A 22,120-nucleotide genomic window follows, 5' to 3' on the forward strand; every position below is an offset into this window, starting at 1 on the left:
ATACCTCCTGGGGAAAGAGTACGAATTCCCATCTGCTTAGCTAATGGCAAAGAAGAGGTTATATGTTGTAGCAACTGTGTGTTTTTATGTCAATTCTCAGGCATTTTTTAAAAGCAGCCCACTAAAGATTAGGAGAGCTACTCATAGGAAAAATCTTTATTTAAATAGGAAAGATTCCTCCATTATATAAAATTAATTTTATATAAATATGTGTTTTATATATTTATATATTATATAATATATCTAAACATATAAAGCATATAAAATGTACATTATATAAAAATATAAAATATAGAAATATAATTTTATATAAACACAAAATTATATATCATAATACAATCATATATAATTATATACATATACAAAATGCATAAATATATAATTATATAATGGATTGAGAAACTTTTACTAAGTTCCCACTAGGAGACAAGTGCAGGAGTACAAAGACAGAAGTGAAAATCTCTTTACTCAAAAAGCTTACATTCTGTGGTGGCAAATTGTCCACTTTCCCTTCTTTTCCCCTTCCCCCAGTTTCTTTGTATTTAATTAGTCTGTATCATATACATACACATGTATATTTTCTTAAAAAATTTTTCCCCTCTGTTCCCAAAAGAATGTAATTTCCTTGAGGGCAGAATCTTTCATTTTTGTTTTTGTATTACTCATAATTAGAACAATTTTTGGCATGTAGTAGGTTCTTTATAAGTAAATGCTTGTTGATTGGTTGACATAAACACATATAAACAAGTACAAAATTTGCCCCAAATTGGTCCACACTAATTTTGTAGAGGAGGCCCGAGTCGCCGAGGGCATTTGGGAGGCCTTGTGGCTGGAGGGGGTCACTTGAAGCATATTCTGAAGGAAACCAGACATTCTAAGAGGCAGCCGGGATGGAGGGCATTCCAGGCACAGGGATGGCCATGTAGAGGCACAGAGATGGAGACAGTAATAGCACTTACACCCCAAGGTTGCTATCAGGATCAAATGAGAGAATATTTGTAATGTGTTTTTCAAAGCTTTGAGTGTCATATAAATACTGGTCATGTTGATGATGATCACAATTTATTGGGTGTCACAATACAGAGGAAGTATCTCAGGAGGAAGGGAATTTTACACAGTGGGTAGTTTCAGTTCAGGAAGAGAAGAAATAACAGATGTCCAGGTTGGACATTGTCAGATTTGGGTAGATGTCCTATAGAGCGAGGCATCCTATAAGCCAACGTTCTCTAAATTCCAGCCCCCATCTCTTTGTCTTCCAGGGTTTCCGGGGGAGAGCTCTTTGACTTCCTCGCCCAGAAAGAGTCTTTGAGTGAGGAGGAAGCAACCAGTTTCATTAAGCAAATTCTGGAAGGTGTTAACTACCTGCATGCCAAGAAAATTGCTCACTTTGACCTCAAGGTAAGTGAGGGAGATGGGAAGTGGGAGAGGAATCTGCTACAACAGCATTTATAGAATCATAAAAATATTAGAGCTGGAAAAAACCCAAGAAACCACATAATTCAGCCCCTCTACTTTATTATTCTGTTTTAAGAATTTATCAATAATTTTTGTTTTTCATAGGATAATAGATTTAGAGCTGAGAGGGCCCTTACCGAGCCCAACCTACCTCATTTTACCAATGAGGAAACTGAGGTCTAGAAAGGTCTAGAAAGGAAGTGGCTTACCCAAGGTATCTAACTACAAGTTTCCTTTATATTCCTCATGTAGCTGTGTAGGACACTGAATTCATTTGCTCTCAGTAAAATTTCCATGTAAACTCTTTTTTATTAACCCTTACTTTCTGTCTTATTATCAGTTCTAAAACAGGAGAATGACAAGGGCAGGACAATTGGGATGAAGCGATTTGCCCAGAGTCACACAGCTAGGAAGTGTCTGAGAGCAGATTTGAACCCAAATCCTCCTAACTCCAGGCCTGGAGCTCTGTCCCCTGTGCTATCTAGCTGCCCCATATAAACCCTCAACGAGTCATTTTGTAAAAAGTGAATGTGTTTAGATAGTCAAGAAGTACCCTTAATTAGCAAAATCCACACTGGGTGAAGGGTGGCTAGAGATTGACTGGTGTAATGGATGATAAAATAACACTGGTCTCTGGTCCTTCTCACTTTTGATTCAATTGCCTTCTTTTCCAAAGGGTATAAATTCAGCAGCGATGTGCCCTGCTATCCCATTTCCCTAAACCACATAAAATATTAAGTATGGGGAATATATTCAAATGTAAGAAAGCTCCTTCTACAATCAAAGGCCTCCATGAGGGAATGAATGAAAAAAACTAGAAACTTACCTGAAGTCAGTCACTGTGCTAAGCACTAGGCACAGGAATAAAAAAGTAAGAAAGTCCCTGCCCTCAAGGAGGTGTGATATGTATCTATGTACATATAGCAATACAGAAACACAAAATGTGTGAATGTATATATGTACGTATGGGCATCTAGGTGCTGCAATGGATAGGGCACTGGGTCTGGAGTTAGGAAGACTCATATTCCTGGGTTCAAATCTGACCTCAGACACTTACTAGCTGTGTGACCCCAGATAAGTTGCTTAACCCTGCTTGCCTCCATTTCCTGATCTGTAAAATGAGCTGTAGAAGGAAATGGCAAACCACTCCAGTATCTTTGCCAAGAAAACCCCAACTGGGGTCACAAAAAATTGGACACAACTAAGCAACAACATATGTGTGTATATGTAGGAGAGTGCTAGCCAGGGAATGGGGAGTTTGGGGAGTCACAGAGAAGGTGAGTTGATTCATAGGGCACAGCCCTCTGGTGTGCTTTTTCCAGAAATAATGGTAAGTATGGCAGTATTGATTGATTAATTTAACTACTGAACCCAGAGCAAGAGGGGAGTCAAGGGAGAGGCAGAGAGTACACACACTGCAGAGCCATAAAACAAGAGTGTAGCAGAAGAAAAAAGCGAAGCATTAAGTTAGTTAAACCTTAAAATTAAGCCTTTTCTGGATTGGATCAACAGTCATGGGACTGAGATTTATATGGAGAATCATAAACTCTTAGGAGCAGATGAGAGCTTAGAGATCACTAGGTTCAGCCTCCATTCTCATTGATAATGAAATAGAAATCCAAAGAAATTAAATGATTTAGCCAAAGCAGGCTGAGTATAAAGCCAGGTCTCTGGCTACCTCTTTTTTTGCTTTCTTAGAGGACTGATCATAAACTACTCCATAGCCAGACAGTCTTTGCCTCTGTCTTGTTTATAAAGCCTTTGGAAGTCTTCAGAAGCTGCAGCGGAGGGGTTTGATAGAGTACTATTCATAAGATCTTAGATTTAGAGGTCATCTTTTAGTTCATAGATGAGAAAACAAAGGCCCCCAAATGTTGTTTCCCCTGCATCCCACAGGTATTTAGTGGCAGAGACAGGGTTTAGTTCGGGTCCTCTGAATCTAAATCAAGCATTTTTTTCCACTTTGTGGCAGAATGATGCCTCCTAGAGAATCAGTGGGTTAAACAGACCTTTCAATAGAATGCAATAGTAAAAGCAGGAAATAAATGATCTAGATTGAACCAACCTCTTCCTTTTCGGTAAATACAGCGCACAATCAACATGTTTTTATGGCTGTTCTGGCTCCAAAAGGCATTCCTTCAAACAGGCTTCTTTTGTCATTTTTCCAGCAGAGATACTTGGCATAGGTCAGAGTAGAGATTGCATGACATCAGACCTAGGCAGCAGCCAACAAATGTATTATTGGTTAAACTTTCATTTTACTCATTTTATCTCCAGGAAACTATCTGATTTGCATAGATGAAAACACCTTTTCCCCACCCTAGAAATGAATGAAAGGAAAGCATTTGTTTAGGAGTTTTGGCCTCTGACGGAAGAGAGAAACAGCCCTGCTCTAACTTGTTAGATGAAGCAGGGGATTTTACTTACCTGCTCCTCTGAGCAGGGCTGGTCACATAGTAGGTGTTCAATAAATACTTGTCTATTGACTGATTGCTGGGGGAAGCCCACGCTAGGTTAAAAGTAGATTATGAGCTTACCTCTGCACCTGGTCATCACCACCACCACCAAGGTTTAATCTGGATCAATCTGAAGAGTGAGGAAGCTAGTAACTTCCCAAAGGAGATATCACTTGGGAGTTGTATGGGCAGCAGAACTTTCTGGCTTCCTACCTTGGGAGAGTCCTTTAGGCGATGGCCTTGGCCTTTCGTGGAGAGAAGAATGGTCAGAACTCAGAGGAATGGCAGTTGTGTGGTTAACCAAGGGGCAAGATGTAGATATGAGAACCTCCCAACTGAAATGTTCTACTCATAGATGCACATTCTCAGAAGAGTTACCCTGTAGGGGAGAAGTTTCTTCTACCATCAGTAAAAGTAGGAATTTTTGTGCCTGGGGAAAATCATTTGAAGAGGTAGGGTGGTAGGAGAAAGTTGGACCCAAGGAGAGAGGTACTATTGTGTGAAATTCTAGAGGCAGTAGTTCAGGGCTGGGTGAAGGAGTACAATTGGCTTCATCTCACTGGGAAAGAAGCGTATCCCTTCTGGAAGCTAGAACCCTAGGAAAAAGTCCCACCAGCCCCATCCTAGTTAAGGCTTTGACAGTCTGTAGGACATTTCATATTGTGTGTTGATCAGGACCAGATAGCCTTAGTATCTTGAAGGCTATTCAGTCACTAATATTAGTAATATTAGTTTTAACTTGAGATAAACAGAATTACCTCTTTTTCATAAACTTTTAGAGTCTTCAGAACAGAAGTTCTGTTTCACCAACACCTTGGTTACTTTCATTTCTTCTCTTAGAACAGATCATGGGCGGCCTGACTTTTGCCTTTCAGAGGTTGTTAGAACTTCCATAAATGTTGAAAGTCCCTAAGGATGGATCAATTGAATTCAAGAAGCATTTATTAGCATCTTCTGTGTGTCAGACACTGTGCTAAGCAAGCAGAAAAAGACAGAGAAAATGAAGTGGACTCTGTCTTCAAGGACTTTCCATTCTCCCAAGGGTAGGGGACAATCAGGTTCAAGCAGTGCTGAGTTGGACTTTTTCCTAATATTGTCCCATTACTATCCAAGAACTCCAATTACAGACTCCTTTATTGATTTGGTTGACAAGAGTCAACCTCACCTGGTCCTTATATGAAATACCATTCATAAAAGGTCCTTTCATGAAATATCACATACATTGCACGCTTCAGCAGGATATAATATAATATAATATAGTATATGATATATTTTATGTATGCAACATAAAGACATCATTTTGGGTTCCCTAAAACAAGTCCTCAGAGGCTCATAATTGACTACAAATGATTCCCAAATGGAGGCCTATTTAGCTGAGAAAGCAAGTATTTTATAAATCAATCAATTGATCAAAAATAATTTATTAAGTGTCTACTATGTGCCAGGCACTGTGCTAAATGCTGGGGATACAAAAAAAGGCAAAAAAAAAATATAGTCCCTGTTCTCAGGAAGTTTCCAATTGATTGGAGGAGACAATGAGCAAACTGACATATACAAAGCAAGCTATATACAGGGTAATAGTAAATAATTAAAAGAGGGAATGCATTGGAATCAAGAGGGATTGGTGGGTGAAGGTTTCCTATAGAAGATGGCATTTTACTTGAGACTTAAAGGAAGTCAGGGAGGTCAGTAGGCAGAACGGAGGAGGGCAAGTATCCGGAGGCATGAAGGAATGCTGAATTGAAAGTTAGATTTCTTATTTGTGGAATAGCCAGGAGGCCAGTGATACTGGAACAAAGACTGCAGGCTGGGCAGTTAGGTGTAAGGAGTTTAAAAAGGTAGGAGGGTACTAAGTTATGAAGGGCTTTGAATGACAGAAAGAGCATTTTAAAAAAATTTGTTTCTGGAAGCAATAGGAAGCCTCTGGAGGTTATTGAGGGAGGGATGACATGGTTAGAACTGCATTTTAGGAAAATCACTTTAGTGGCTGAATGGAGAATGGGTTTGGAGTGGAGAGAGACTTGAGGCAGGCAGACCCACCAGCAGGCTATTACAATAATAATCAAGGCTGTTAGCTAAGGTATTATTTGTTGATGGATAAGCTTCTTTTAACCCTCCCACTCCCAACTCAGAGGCACACAGAAGAGGAAGGAGGCACAAGAAGGATGGATAGCCGACGCCAAGCAGAGCAAAAAATAATTTCACCAGGCTCTAACAAATGGTGATTTTCCTAATCCCCATGACATCACATTAACCAAAGAAAACTCAAATGTCCTTTCCTGGGCCATGAAATTTACTCCTAATACTCAATCCTTTTTTTGAAAATACCTATGCTGAAACCTCATACCCGCCCTCCTTCCACATTGCCCTACTTCTCTTCCTAATAAACAACCCAGTCCTAATTACCTTCAAAAATTTCTTTTGGAGAAATTTGTGTGCTCTCAGCTACTCAGACTATCCTGATGTCCAAAGCTCCTCTATTCTTTTGGTATATTCCATCTTGGATTGAGAAACCGTTGATGGGTACATAGAAGCCTGGTGCTTCTATGCCACTCCCTGTCTTGCCCAAGTTCAGCTGTGGGGAGCCAGTAGAATTAGCCCAGGGAAAAGGATAAATATTGGTCACAGAGCACGTCTGTCATCATTTTATTTGTTCATTCACTCAACAGACATTTATTAAATGCTTACTACATGCCAGGCACTGTACTAGGTGGTGGAAATACAAAGATGGAAACAAAACAGTTTGTGCCCTTGATTCCCTTAGGGAGGAACAACATGTATAAGTAAATACAAAATGAATACAAGGCAAATACAGAGTATTTATGGGGAGGAGACAGTAGGAAGTGGGAGGATCAGGTCAGGCTTCTCAATAGGAAAGATCATTTAAGAGGCTGTTGCAGTAGCTTGAGCAAGAGAAGAAAAAGTTCTGACTAAGGAGAGAAGGGGATGTGTTTGAGAGATGTCATGGATGTAAATCCAGTGGATTCCACATGGCAAGTAATTGGATATGGGGGAGTGATGAACATAAAAGGGTACAGGGTGATTCCTAGATTATGAACCCGAATGTGTGACCATGGGCAAGTCACTTAACCCTATTTAAGCAGCAAGCCCTTGCCCTTCTGTCTTAGAGTTTTTACTAAAATGGAAAGTAAGGGTTTAAAAAAAAAGATATATTCTGAGCTACAAATACAAAAATGAGATCATTATGGCCATCAAGGCAGTAATGATTTGATTATGGATTCCAGGTCATTCCAAGTGGATGATTCCAAGTGGAAAGGGGCGAGGATGGAGGTCAGGGTGCAGTAATATGATATATAATATAATAATAGCTAGTACTTAGTGTTTTAATGTTTACAAAGAACTTTCTTTGTCTTCTCTCCTTTGGTCCTCCAGATAACCCTTTGAGGTATCTGTTAGTTTTATAATTCCCATTTTACAGATGAGGAAACAAAAAGAATAAAAGAGGTTAAGTGACTTTTCCCAGAGTCATACAACTAGTTAATGTCTGAAGCAGAATTTGAACTCAGGTCTTCCTGACTCTAAATTCTACACTCTTATCTCTACCATCTCAATGCCTAGATAGCCCCCCCCCAAAAAAAGTCTAAGAAGGACTACAATACATTTCTGGGACCAGCCAGGTACCAGGGGCCATGTGAGATTGTGTACTTGAACCCAACAATCTGGACAGCCCCAGGGTAGGTGTTCTAAAATGGAGCAGTTTATGAGAGAGCTGATTTTACCTTAGGATAAGACCCACCTATTCTGTGCCCAGGGAAGGTGTCAGTCTGGTGGCCCTTACTTACACAGAGATGAGTTAGTTTGGGAGGATTCTCCCAGTGGTTCCAGTTTTCCCTGCTACTAAGCCGCCATCTTGGCTCTTCCTCCCCTACAGAGATGATTTAGGAAAGAGAGGGGAAGCCAGGGTTAAAGTGTGGGAAGGTTTACCACACTTAGAAGCCACAGACCAAACATTCAGATTCTATCCAGGATCTGGGATAGGAGGCTAGAAGGAAGAGAAGGAGAGAGGAAAAGAAAAAATCTTGTAGAGAATATTTGGAAACTCTGGCTTCCCAGCACTGTTTCTGCCTAATGCAGAATGCCTTCACTGCTTAGAAGTCTCCCAGTTTACCTCTGAGTGGAGGTGGGCTCTTAACCGGCAGGGAGAGGTGGGATTGGATGTAAAAACACGTAAAGAGGTTAGATGAGGCTGACGTGACGTGGATGCCTTGAAATAGGGTAGGATGGACCCAGACTGGTGATTCTTATAAGTCACCACATTTCCTCTTTTATCTCTTCCACATCCCTCTTCTCCCCCAAAAGGAAATTGAAATCTGCTTGCCCAGATTTGGAATGATGGCTTAAGACATTTTTCTATAAATGACGCATCTGGTTTCACAGAATAAAAGCCCAGTTTTTCCAGACATTCTACAAAATGCTAGCCAGGCACATATTTTTTTTTTCAGGCACATATTTTTAAATGATAATCAAGCTAACAAAAAAAGTGTTTTTTTGATTCTGTCACTAATATATGCAATCTTGCTTTTGGGTAACAAGGACCAACCACTAAAAAATAAAGAAATAACCCCCCCTAAAAGAAGGCATCCAAAGTGTGACAGAAATTAGAGGAAATGACATTTAGAGAATTTTAACTTGAATGGTAAAAAGAAACACAAATATAGTGAGAGCGATTCTATGTTTCTTCATCACCACTGGAGAATAGGATGGAGGATGATATTCTATGTAGGTGAATTTTCCATATAGCCGAGGCTTCGCTATTTAGATGCCAAAGGTAGTTGTTTTGGGATTGTAGAGACGGCACACTATAGTGAAAAGAATGCTGGATTTAGAGTCCAAAGACTGGGGATCGGTTCCCCACTCTACTAGTGTGACCTTGGACATGTCATCCCTTTCTGCTTCAGTATTCTCATCTGTAAAATATAACTGGATGATCCCTTCTTGCTCTTAAGTCTATGACACTATCATTAGATGATCCATAAGGTTGTAAATCACATTTCTATTATGTCCTCAGGTCTGAGCACATAATTTCTAGGGTCTCTGATGGGTGGAAGAGGAAAGCCATGAAAGTGGAAGGTGGGGTCAGAGCCAGGCTTGTATATAATTGATTTCAGGGACTGAACTGTATTTTTTTTAACCCTTGACTTTCTATCTTAGTATCAGTTCCAAAGCAAAAGAACTGGAAGGGCTAGGAAACTGAGGTTAAGTGACTTCCTTAGGGTCATCCAGTCAGGAAGTATCTGAGGTCACATTTGAACCCAGGACCCCCAACCTCACAAATGGAAATTTTTTTAAACCCCTACCTTCCATCTTAGAGTCAATACTGTGTATTGGTTCTAAGGCAGAAGAGTGGTAAGGGTAGGCAATGGGGGTTAAGTGACTTGCCCAGGGTCACATAGCTGGGAAGTGTCTGAGGTCAGATTTGAACCTAGGACCTCCCATCTCTAGGCCTGGCTCTCAACCCACTGAGCTACCCAGCTGCCCCCTCACAAATGCGATTTTTAAGAATCTCCAGCCTGGGTCCAACCTACCCTATTTCAAGGCATCCATATCAGATCAGCTATATCTAACCTCTTTACATTTGTATTGTTGTTCAGTCATTTCAGCTGTATCTGACTCTTTGTGACCTCAGCTGGGGTTTTCTTGGCAGAGATACTGGCAATAGTTTGCCATTTTTTTCTCCAGCTCATTTGACAGATAAGGAAACTGAGGCTAACAGGGTTAAGTGACTTACTCAGGGTCACATAGGTAGTAAATAACGGAGATCACATTTGAACTCAGGTCTTCCTGACTCCCTCTGTCATCCACAGCCACCAAGCTGCCAATGCTCTAGTTGGTATTTAAAAATTCATCTCCTGACCCCTGTGAGGTCTTTTTTAGATTCACAACTATAATCCTGTGAATCACCAAATTTGAGCTCTTTCTAGAGCAACTCTTACAACAAAAAAAGCCCCGAGTTGGGCTTTAAAGGCTGGATTGGAAAGAATAGTTGCTAAAAGGAGGCTGGCTGTCAGCTGAGAGGGCAAAAGAACAGTATAAAGAATACAGTTGCCAGGTCAACTAGGTGGCTCAGTGGATAGAGAGCCAGCCCTAAAGAGGGGGCTCCTGGGTTCAAATGTGACCTCAGACTCTTCCTAACCATATGACCCTGAGTAAGTCACTTAACCCCAATTGCCCAGCCCTTATGGCTCTTGTGCCTTGGAACTGATACTAAGACAGAAGGCAAGGATTTAAAAAAAACAACAAAACATTTCTGATGCTGAATCTCAATTGGTCCCACCTTCCACTTTTGTGGGCTTGCCTCTTCCACCCACCAGAGATCCTGGAGATTATGTGCCCAGACCTGCAAACACCATGGAAATGTGACTTGGGGTCATTCAAGGACCAGGAAGGAAGTTTAAAGAACCTGGTACCAACACAAATTAGAAAATCAAAGCATCATATTGTCAACTGGACCTTTAAAAGCGTTATTTTAGGTGCAGGTAGGTGGCTCAATGGGGAGAAAGTCAGACTTAGAGATGGAACGACCTGGGTTCAAATCTGGCTTCAGATATTTCCTAGCTGTGTGACCCTATGTAAGTCACTTAATCCTGCTCTTCTGCCTTACTATCAATTCTAAGACCAAAGTTAAGGGCTTAAAAAAAGGAAGATGGGCTGATTTGAAGCGTCAGGGATCAGCTAGTCAACTAGCCTATATTAAGCCCTTGCCCTGGACTTGGCACTTTGCTAAGTACTGGGCGATACAAAGAAAGGCAAAAGACAATATCCCAGTCTGGGCTCTATTTTTTTGTCTCCTAGTCTAGGGCCAAATCGGTTCTTTTGACACCCTGTCAAGTGAATTTACAGTGGCAAGGTCTTCCCTTCTCCCTCCAAGGAAGAGAACAGATGTTGTTCCTCTAAGATTTTTGGAGTTGCTGCCCTGGTTTCTCATTAACTCTCCTCATGCCAGGGAACATTCCTGTCTCTGGGAGAACCCTTAAAGAATCATAACTAGCCCTCTCAACTCTCTTGTAGTATACCTTTAATACATCGGTGCCCTCGAGGTCTCTGGGATTGGGTCAGACGTCTTGCCTCAAACTAAAAGGCTTCCAGGCTTCTCTGCATTTGGAATTTCTGTGTTCTGGCTTTTTCTGGTTTTTCTTTCTCCTCAATCACTGTCGGGGCTGTCAGGTGTCGGTTCTTGTTATCAGTGTTCCTGCCTAAAGCAGCCTTCCTTCCCACATCCTTTTAATTTACTGGGAGCAGAGATTTAGAGCCAGAAGGGTTCTTGGAGATTGTCTAGTCCAAACCGCTCCCTTCTTTTACAAATAAAGAAACTGAGGTCCAGAGACTTTAAGGAAGTCTTTCTGAGAATGTTTTTTCAGTGGTTAGTGAAGTTTTTCATTTAAAAATAATTTTCTTTGAATTTCATTTTTCTTGCAAAGTCCTGGCAAGAATTTGAACCTGGTCTTTGACTCCCAAGTTAGTCGGCTGGCCAACATTTATTACATACCTGCTATGTGACAGGCTCTGGGCTAAGTATTAAGGATGCAAAGAGAGGCAGAAATACAGTCTTTGCTCTCCAAGAGCCCATATTCTAATGAGAGGCTACACGTAAAATCAAACAAGATACAGTATCTGCATATTAAATGGAAAGTCATCTCCGATGGAAGACACTAACGGATGGAAGGACTTGGGAAAGGTAGGCTTTAAGCTATCTCGTTTTTAAAAATCCTTACTTTCTGTCACATCAGTTCTAAGACAGAAGAACATCAAAGGCTAGACAATTGGGGTCAAGTGACTTGACCAAGGTCACACAGCAAGGAAGCATCTGAGGACATATTTGAATCCAGGTACTCACAAAGATCCATTGAGCTACCAACTGCCCCATGAGCAGAGTCTTGAAGGAAGCCAGGAGGCAGAGGGCAGGAGGGAGAGCATCTGAGACATGAGGGAAATCCTGTGAAAAAGCAGAATTGGGAGATGGATTTCAGTACTTTTTTTCATGTTCTATGTTGCAGCTTTTGCTATGTTGTTACCCAGGAAACCATATAATAAGGCTTATTAGACTTGTGCCTCCCAGTATGAGGAGAACACCATGACCATCAATGCCACCATGAATGTTATTTGTCTACTTTTCTGTTTGTTCTCTGAAGATCCTATCCCAGGCTCAGAGACAAAGGTCCGAGGCAGGCTCCCTACCCATGACAGGGTTATATTTTGGTTGACAAGGGGATGGATTTTTGAAAATGTCTGATGTATATCTAATAACCATTACCAAAGAATATCATATAAATATGCTAAATGTGGAGTAAAATCTCACCTTAGAATTCTAGCCTTTAACACGATGGAAGGAGCCAAATGACTTCACAAACAACCAATAAGAAAAGTGATTTTGTTCTATTTCCTTCCAGGTCTGCCTAGACGTCTCCCACCTTTGATCTTGTTTTTTTTCTTCTATCTTTTAAAAAATATAGTTGTAATCAGGGTATACGATTCTGATGATTTCACCTTTTGTTGACTTTTCCACATTTCCTTGAATGTTTCATACTTATTGTATTTATAATTACACATATGATTTATGTATATATTTATGATAATATATCTTATTAACTACTAACTATTATTTGTTCAGACATTCCCCAACTGTGGGATATATGGGTAGTTTCCAGTTTTTTACTGGGATAAATAGAGCCTCCATGACAATTTTTGCACAGATTGGTACTTTTTTTTTTTTTTTTAAATAAAACCCCTTACCTTCCATCTTAGAATCAATACTGTTTATTGGTTCTAAGGTAGAAGAGCAGGAAGGGCTAGGCAGTGGGGGGTAAGTGATTTGCCCAGGGTCACACAGCTAGGAAGTGTCTATGGCTAGATTTGAATTTAGGATCTCCCATCTCTAGGTCTGGCTCTCAATCTATTGAGCCACCCAGCTGTCCCCCCCATCCCCAGATTGGTACTTCTTTATGATATTTTAGGGATAAAATCCTAGCAAGGGGAAGACTGAATCAAGAAGTATAAAGATTTTTTGTGACTTACTATATTACTGTTCTCCAAAATGTTTGCATTCCCTCTGACATTGTTCCCCTTCCCCCAGTTCCCCAGTACTTCCCCAGCCAATATCACATCTTTTGACTGAAGGCATACTTGACAGAGACAAATAATAAAAATTTGATCACCTGAGACACATTTGAGAGAGACAAGTCATAAAAATGTGATCACCTGATTTTCTAGGTGGGCTAGAATAGGATGGCAAAAGTGAGTAAAAACCTGATTATTAGCCCATATAGAAGATGACTAAAATCTAAAAAACTCTGTAGTATATCTACTGCAGTATTAAAAAGAAAATAGCTGCTGGGCAGCTCGGTGGCTCAGTGGATTGAGAACTAGGCATGGAGACAGGAGATCCTGGGTTCAAATCTGTTCTTCTGCCTTGAAACTAATACATAGTAATGATTCTAAGATAGAAAGTAAAGTTGTAAAAAAAAAACACAAAAAGAAGAAAAATCTGTGTTTTCTTCTACTTCTTCCTAGCTCTTAGGGAAAATTGCCACTTTGTTAGAGATAATTTTGAGGGTCAAGATTCCCATGGTTTGGAGAAACAGTATTTTTTTTAAATCCTTGCCTTCTGCCTTATTAACAACTCTAAGACAGAAAGGCAAGGGCTAGGCAAACGGGGTTAAATGACTTGCCCAGGATCATACAGCTATGAAGGGCCTGAGGTCAGATTTGAACACAGGTCCTTCTGTCTCTGGACTTGGCTCTCTATCTACTGAGCTACCTAGTTTCCCCTAGGCTGCCTAAAGATAGAGTGAATGCAGAACAATTTCTTGAAAAGGAGAATGCTAAAAACTGAAGTAATTAGGAAAAGGCCCCCTATAGGATGTGACTTAGTCTAGAAGGAATCTTACAGGTAGGCATGAGAAGGGAGTTTATTCCATTCTGGGGGAGAGTCCATGCAAGGGCAGAGAATAGGAGATGGAATATTTTATTCAGGGATAAAGTATAAATCACTTGAGAATAGGGGCTTTGTTTATCTTTTTTATTTGTATTCCTCTAAATCTAGCATTTTGTTGTTTTTCAATCATGTCTGACTCTTCATGACCCCATTTGGGGTTTTCTTGGCAAAGATACTAGAATGGTTTGCTCTATCCTTCTCCAACTCATTTTACAGAGAAGGAAACTGAGGCAAATAAGGCAAAGTGGCTTGCCCAGGGTCACACAGCTAGGAAGTGTCTGAGGCTAGATTTGATCTCAGGAAAATGATTCATCCTGACTCTAGGCCCAGGATTAAAAGGACATAAGGATTGAATAGATGTTTTTTTGTTTGAATCCTTTTTCAACAGAATCCTGAGCAGAATGGAAAAGTGTGTTTTTGGGGAGCTAGATAGCACAGTGGATAGAGCATCAGGCCTGAAGTCTGAAGGATCTGAGTTCAAATCTAACCTCAGATACTTTCTAGCTGTGTGAGCCTGGGAGAGTCTCTTAACCCTGATTGCCTAGCCCTTGCCATACTTCCAGCTTAGAACCGATATTAAGATAATAATATATTAATATGATAATAAAACAATAAGGTAAGAGTTTTTAAAAAGGAAAGAAAGAAAGAAAGGAAAAGGAAGGAAAAAGGAAGAAAGAAGGAAAGAGGGAAAGAAGGAAAAAAGGAAGGAAGGAGACTGTTTTATCATTAGTACCCTTCCACTAGTCTTTTTGTGTCCCAAGTTATCAGACAACCTGGATTCAAATGCTGACACTGCTATTATGTGACCCTGAATAAGTCATATCACTTTTCTGGGTCTCAGTTTTTGCATTGGTAAAAGAGGTTAGATGATCCCTAAAAGTCCCATCCAACTCTAAAGCCTATAAGTCTTGGTACAATCTGCCCACAGATACCCTGTGACTTCATACAACCTTCTGGCTATTCAAGGTCTCCCCCTGCCACCTAATAATCAGGCCCGTTCTATTCTAATGTACCACATGCTGCAAATTACTTCAACTTGTATTTTCTCAGGGTGCTGGCTCTCCACTAGGAGAGAGAGAATTAAATTTTTTGATTAAAGTCATTTTCATTATGTGAATGATCAGTAGGAAGAGGCTTCCTTCCCTAGGCTCTGTGTTGCGTTGTGACCAGGAAGGCAATGGGAAAGGAACATCTGGCTGGTATTAAAAAAATTGCCTGGAGCCTGTAAGGCTTGGCACCTTAAATGCCTTACTTAGCTATCTTCTGAATTAGCCTGGTAGAGCACATTTTCCCATTATTTATGTATGTGTCCAAAAACATGGAGTCCGGTGACTCCCTATCACTTCCAGGATCAAATATAAAAATCCCTCGTTTGGCATTCAAAGATGTTCAGAGCTTACATTCTCCCCTCCTCCACCACCACCTTTCCAGTGTTTTTATACTTTATAACCTACCACGTATTCTGTGATCCAGTATCCTTGCTGTTGCTTAAACACGATGCTTCTGGGCATTTTCACTGCCAATTTTCCCTGCCTGGAATGAGAGGTTTGAATTAAATGACCTCTTCTAGTTGTGCCTTCCCATTCCAAATCTGCCATCTAGCAAGCCGCTCAAAACACCCCTCCAAAAGGTAATACATGATCAGTTTACTTGTGATGCCCCTTGTTTTGTTTTATCTTATCTGACTTTGTTTTCTTTAGGTATCTTTTAACCTGTCCAGCTCTAAACTAAATCTATGGTCTGCATGATACCACTCTAGAAATACCTAGTCCTTCTTCTCCCAATACTGAGGATCCTTCCTTTCCTTTCCCTTCTCTTTTGCTTCCATCAATTCTATCTGCAAAGTGCTCTCTGTCTCTGTCTCTCTCTATCTCTCTCTCTCCCCTGTCTCTGTCCTCTCTCTCTCTCTCTTCCCCTGCCTCTTTCTCCCTCTCTGTCTCTCTCTCCCTCTTTCTTTCTGTCTCTGTGTCTGTTTCTTTCTCTCTCTCTGTCTCCCTCACTCTTTCTCTCTGTCTCTGTCTCTTTGAAAAACAAAACAAAAACCCCCTGCCTTCCATCTTAGAATTAATACTAGGTTCCAAGGCAGAAGAGCAGTAAGGGCTAGGTGATGGGGGTCAAGTGACTTGCCCAGTGTCACACAGCCAGGAAGTATATGAGGCCAGAAATGAACCCAGGATCTCCTGACTCCAGGCCTGGTTCTCTATCTACTGAGCCCCGTAGCTGCCTTCAATCCCTTTCTCTCTTGGCATTCAAACCTGTACAAGGTATGTTTTGTCCTTTTGAGACTTCATTTCCCTGTTGAAATGACTCTTGTTCATTTTCACCGTTTTCATCCGTACCCAGATGTTGAGAGAGAGCAGAGTGATCAAACTCACTTTCTGTGAAATGAGTAGATTGGACGAGGAATGATTCTGTCCAACCCTCTCCAACCTTCAAAATTTTCAGATGGGGAAATCAGGCAGCAGAGATGAAGCGAGTAGCTCAGTAGTTCACATTTATATAGCCTTTTAAGGTTTGCACAATGCTTTACATACATTCCACTCTTTTGATTCTTACAGCCGTGAGGTATGTGCTATTATTATTCTTTTTGTTTAGGTGGGGAAATGAAGGGGAGAAGTTAAATGACTTAGTAATAGCTGAGGTAGGATTTGAACCCAGTTCTTCCAGACTCCAGATTCTAAACTTTATCCCTGTACCATTTTGCCTCTTGATCTCAGGTAGAATCTTCTCCAGGAATACAGTAGGACTTTGTTTTGTGCAAACTTGGCATAAGTGAATTTAGATATACTCAATTGGCAATCAAAAAAAATAAAGGCAGAAAAATCCATAAAATAAATGTGTTCAGTTATATGCTAAATCCACCCTATTTTCCCAAGCAACATAAAGTGTCACGGCAGTTTGCTCAATTACACTCTTTCTCTGAGAAGCTTTAGTGTGAGTTGTTCCATTGTTTTGGGCCAAATATTAGCTCCTGTATTAGTCTTTGACCTTAGATTTCCCTTGTAACAAGTCATGTGAGTTAAAGCAGTGCTTCCCTCTGCTTCATTAATGCTATTTAGTTATTAACAATGGCCCCAAAACTCTAAGAATAGTGATGCTGGTAGCTCTGAGAAGCCTAAGAAAAGTCAGAAAGTGCCTAGATACATTCATATAAGAAATACTTATTAAATAATGGAGTTTGCTATTATGTGTGATTTTCAACTTATGTGATAGATTCTACTTTATTGCTATTTTAAAATAGCTAGCTGAGAGCAGCTAGGTGGCTCAGTGGATTGAGAGTCAGAACTAGAGATGGGAGGTCCTGGGTTCAAATGTGGCCTCAGACACTGCCTAGCTGTGTGACCCTGGGCAAGTCACTTAACTCTGCTTTAGTTTCCCCATCTGTAAAATGAACTGGAGAGAAATTGATATGACTGTCCCATTCATGCCTCGTAGCCTCATAGAAGGGAAAGGAACAACCATACCCTATTTTTCTAGCCATTTCCCCCTGTTTTTAGCACCTAGATTATGCCCTGAGCATTTAGAGGGGGCCGACTACGAAGCATCTTGTCTTTCTAACTGTTCCAGGAAACCTCTGATCCATTTACCTGAGTTTAACACCCCCCCACCGCTCAGTAAAAGCTCTCCCAAATTCACCTGCAAAGGGCTTGATCCTCCCTCTGGGGCTAGTTCACTAGCTTTTGTGATAATAAATCTTCCTGTCCTCAAAAAGAGCCTCTGTGACTTTTTTGTGTTCAAACTCATACCAGTCAAGCACTTCGAAGTGGCAAACCCTTCTAATATCTTTGCCAAGAAAACTCCAAATGGAGTCACCAAGAACTAGATACAAATGAAACAACTGAACAAGATTTAGCTTGTACCCTTGTTTTATTTATTTATTGCTTTCTCTAAATGTCTTTAACACTTCCTTTACCCATAGTTCTGTGGCCCTCCAAATCAATTTTCAAAAATTTTATTTTTGTTGTCATGTAAAACACACTTCCATATTGGTAATTGTTGTAAGAGCACACTCATACAGAACCAAAACTGCAAAATAAAACCATAAATACACTGATGTAACAGATGATTCCAATAGTTCCTTCTCTGGAAGTGGATAGCATTCCCCACCATGTCAATATTGTCCCAGAGAGCAGTCAAATTTTCACAGACAATCATTGTTCAATATTGCTGTTATTGTGTACAATGTTCTTCCAGTTCTGCTTATTTCACTCTGTATCAGTTCACATAGGTTTTTCCAGTTCTTTCTGAAATCATCCTATTCATCATTCCTTATAGCACAATAGTATTCCTTCACTATCATATACCACAATTTATTCAGCCATTCCCCAATTGATAGACACATTCCCTCAGTTTCTCATTCTTTGCCACCACAAAAAGAGCAGCTATAAATATTTTTGTACAAACAGGTCCTTTCTCCTTTTATATTATCTCTTTGGAATACGACCCAGTAGTGGTATTACTAAATCAAAGGGGATTCACAGTTTTATACCCCTTTGGGCATAGTTCCAAATTGCAAGGTGACCTCTTAAGACCAGGTGCCATATTTATCTCTGGTCCATGTGCTGAGATGGATCAGCTCTAGATTGCTGTTACTTTTTAGACTTTTTAAAAGGGGACCCCTCCCACTTGTCTCCATCTCTCCCTCCCTCCCTCCAAACTACTGTTGTTTTAAAAGATCATTTAACTAGCATAGTTGAAGTGAACTGAACTGAAATCATATGATGTATTGAGGGCCTGAAAGAATGAAATTTTCATATTTTTTCTGACCATTTCTTATGTATGGAACCCAGAGACAAGGGTAGGTTTTGGGCTGTCTTCTTTGCTTTTCTTGGTGGGGCAAATATGAGACCTCAGAACCCTCTTAACAACAATCAGACAGAGACTGAGGCTCCTAGGCAGCTGGCCAGAGGCTGTGGTTTTAAAGTTAGAAATGTAGCCAAGTTGAAGCTTTTCATCAAGCCACAGCTGTGACCATTGGGCTTTCCGGGAAAAGCACAAATAGAAAAGCAAGATGGGTGTTTAACTGATGAAGACTATAACTGGAAATGCCCTGGCAACATTATAGTGACAACCCTCAGATGACCCCAGAGGGGGCAGGAACTTACAATCAATAAATCTAAATGACTCACATTGATTTAAATTTTGAGGGCTACAGAATGCTGTCCTTTGTCAAAAAGACAAGAAAAAAAATCCTTGTCTTCAAATATCTTATTTTCTTTATTTAAAAAGTTTTATTGATGTATTTTGGATTTTATATCATCTCTTAGATTTCCTCCTATTGATCTATCCAAGAGAGCCATCTTTATTAATGAAGATTTTATAAAAAAAAAAAAGGAAAAGATGCAAAAGATGAATGTTCAGTAACACTAATAACATATTGATAAAAAACAAAAATTGAGTATTATATGCAATGTTCCACAGCAGTGGACCCTAAACACCTCTGCAAAGATATGTCTTCTCATGGGCTGAGCTCATTCTTTATTACTTTGCAACATTCATTTTTTTATTATTTGGGGATTTCCCTCCCCTCCATTTACATTGACGCAATGTTTTTCTGGCTCTGCTGACTTTACTTTGATTCAGTCCTATAAGTTTTTCCATGCTTCTCTATATCTTATCATGTATCACAATTTGTTTAGCCATTTCCCAATCGTACTGCTATAAATATTTTAGCCTGGACATGGAACCATTTTTTGGGGGGGGGGGCAGGGTCATTGACCTTGGAGTATGTGCCTAGGAGTAAAATCTCTTGGCCAAAAGATCTGAACATTTTAGTCCCTTTACTTGTGTAATTCCAAATTGCTTTCCAGAATGGTTGTGCCGATTTACAGTCATGTACTAAACAGTGTACTAGTGTGCCTATCTTTCCACAACCCCTCAGCATCGACTATTCCTATGTTTTGTCACCTTTGCTAAATGGGAGAGTGAAACTTCTCAGGGTTGTTTTGATTTGCCCTTCTCTTATCATTAGTGATTTGGAGCATTCTTTCAAAGTGGGGTCAAGATAACAGTTAATTTCGTCCCAGCTATCTCCTTACTCTAAGCTTTCAAGTAGAACATATGTCCTTGAGTACTGATCAGTGGAAAATAGAAGATTCAAGAGTAGTACTGATTTCCTGCCCTCAGGGAGTTTCTAGTCCAGTTGTGGAAACTAGACTAATATACACAAAATGGAGAGAAACATCCAATACAGTGTATTGACAAATGCTTATTGGTATAGATGGAAACTGTATTTGGAGTTCAGAGGAGGGAGACGTCACTGTAGCCTAGAGTAGTTAGGGAGGGCTTTCTGGAGGAGCTGAGATTTGGTCCAGGTCTTGACTATATTTCAGTTTAATCCCATTGAAGCAGCATTTAGTAAAGCACTTATAATTTTATGTGTGAGGCATTATGCTACATACAAGGGATACAAAGGCAAAAACAAAAGAAAACCTCTCAAACCCTAGACTGTGTACTCTGCGGGCTTACATTCTACTTTGAGGGAAGGGATGTAACATTTTCACAGATAATTATATTAATTATATTCCAGCCACATAAAAAGGTTTACAAGGGTTGTTTGGGAGTCTATGAAGAGATTAGTATGACTGGAATGAAAGGATTGTTTGTAGATAAGGTTGAAAAGGGACTTGGAATCATATTTAGAGGCCTTGAGGGACCAATAGAAATAATATGGACTTTATGCAGTCACACTATATTGGGGGTGTTACTTAACTGTTTGTGGAAGGGAATGTATTTTGGGGGGAAGTATAGTATCTATTAAAACAAAATATATCCCTTTTTTTTTTGAAAGAGAATATAGGAGGCAGCTAGGTAGCTCAGTGGATAGAGAGCAAGCCCCAGATATTGGAGGCCATGGGTTCAAAAATGACCTCAGACACTTCCCAGCTATGTGACCCTGGGCAAGTCACTTAACCCCCACTGCCTAGCCCTTACTGCTCTTCTGCCTTAGAACCAATCTAAGATGGAAAGTATGGGTTATAACATAAAATGAAATAAAAAAGAGAGAGAATATAGACTTTATCCAGTAGGTAATAGTAGATCATTATATTTTTTTTAGTCGAGGAGTTGACATGAAGGCAGCGACATTCATGACCCTCCATTCAGTTTTTAGGAAGGAAAGGAAAGGAAGAATTAATGGTCTGAGTCTCTAGAAGCCCTCCTCTCATAGTCTGATATCCTGGCAATATATTATATAAAGCTGTTCAACCTTGCATTAGTTCCTTGAATTAATTTAATTCTGGCTTCCCTTTGTCTGGGTCCTCCATCTCTAATGACCAACATAGCCTTTCCTTGTCATGAAGTCTACACTAAAAGGTGGGAATGAAAGTAGGGGTCAACAGAGAACACCTTTGGAGGACTCAAGATCCATTACAGGGCAGCTGATTCAATTAAAAAATCAGTCAAGCTTCCCAGCATCAGCCCTTCTAATTTTCACCATAACCAGAGAGGAGTTTTCCCCCATCAGTCAGGAATTTAGCAGAAAGATCATCCCTTCTATTTATATGCGGTAAGAACCAAGGGCTTACTCTGTCCCAAGTCCGTGTCTCATTTAACAAACATCACTCTCCCTGGAGCCTGCTTCCTACTGCAAGCAAGAGTGGCACCCTGAACTGAAAGCTCATCAGGACTCGAAGGGCACTTTGGCTTCTCCAGGCTGTATTTGGGATGGCAGATTGTTATGACAGGCAGGGTGTAGTGATGCCTCCAGCCGAAGGGCTGGTTATTGAAGGTGGGGAGGACCTCAGGAATGTGAGCCCTCACTTTGCAAGGGTTTGGTAAGAGGGATGGGGGAGGACAGGAACATTTTTTAGATATGGTGGTCAGGTGAGGGAATTAATTTGCTGAAGTAAAATCATTGTGCCTAGGGGAAATCCTTACTGAAAGGAAAGCTGGTCTAGGGATAGTATCTGGTCATTGAAAAGGACCATAAGGCATAGGGCCAGAAGCCTATGGGTTAAGCTGTACATTTTCTGTGTCTCCTGGAAGGGCAAGGATGAAGAAGTAGCATCCTAAGCCTTTGGAAGTTCTGCCTGGTGACATAGCTTTGTGGGAATTTGCTCAGCCTGCTGGGAGAGATGGGCCCATCATGCTTGCAGGGATTCCAAGGAAAGTGCATCCTGAAAGAGGTTATTGTTATGGGTCTTCTTTTTTCCCTCTGATGTTCCAGGGAACATACAGATTTTTTTTTTCTCAAGGCATTTGGCTATGGTGTCCCTAGTGGTAATAGAGATTACTGCCAGGGGATGGTCTTTCAGAT

The 22,120-nt window shown here is 40.4% G+C and overlaps 1 protein-coding gene across 1 annotated transcript in view; it reads left to right on the plus strand.

The window, feature by feature from the left end:
* The window catches only part of DAPK2 (death associated protein kinase 2), a 157,611-nt gene that overhangs the window by 109,046 nt on the left and 26,445 nt on the right, over positions 1–22,120 (plus strand). Inside the window, exon 4 of the mRNA XM_044660124.1 lies at positions 1,260–1,398. Within this exon, the coding sequence (XP_044516059.1) occupies positions 1,260–1,398 (139 nt within the window). The remainder of the gene's footprint in view (positions 1–1,259; positions 1,399–22,120) is intronic.

Source organism: Gracilinanus agilis, chromosome 2, assembly GCF_016433145.1.
Source record: "Gracilinanus agilis isolate LMUSP501 chromosome 2, AgileGrace, whole genome shotgun sequence".
In the NCBI taxonomy this organism is placed as follows: domain Eukaryota; kingdom Metazoa; phylum Chordata; class Mammalia; order Didelphimorphia; family Didelphidae; genus Gracilinanus; species Gracilinanus agilis.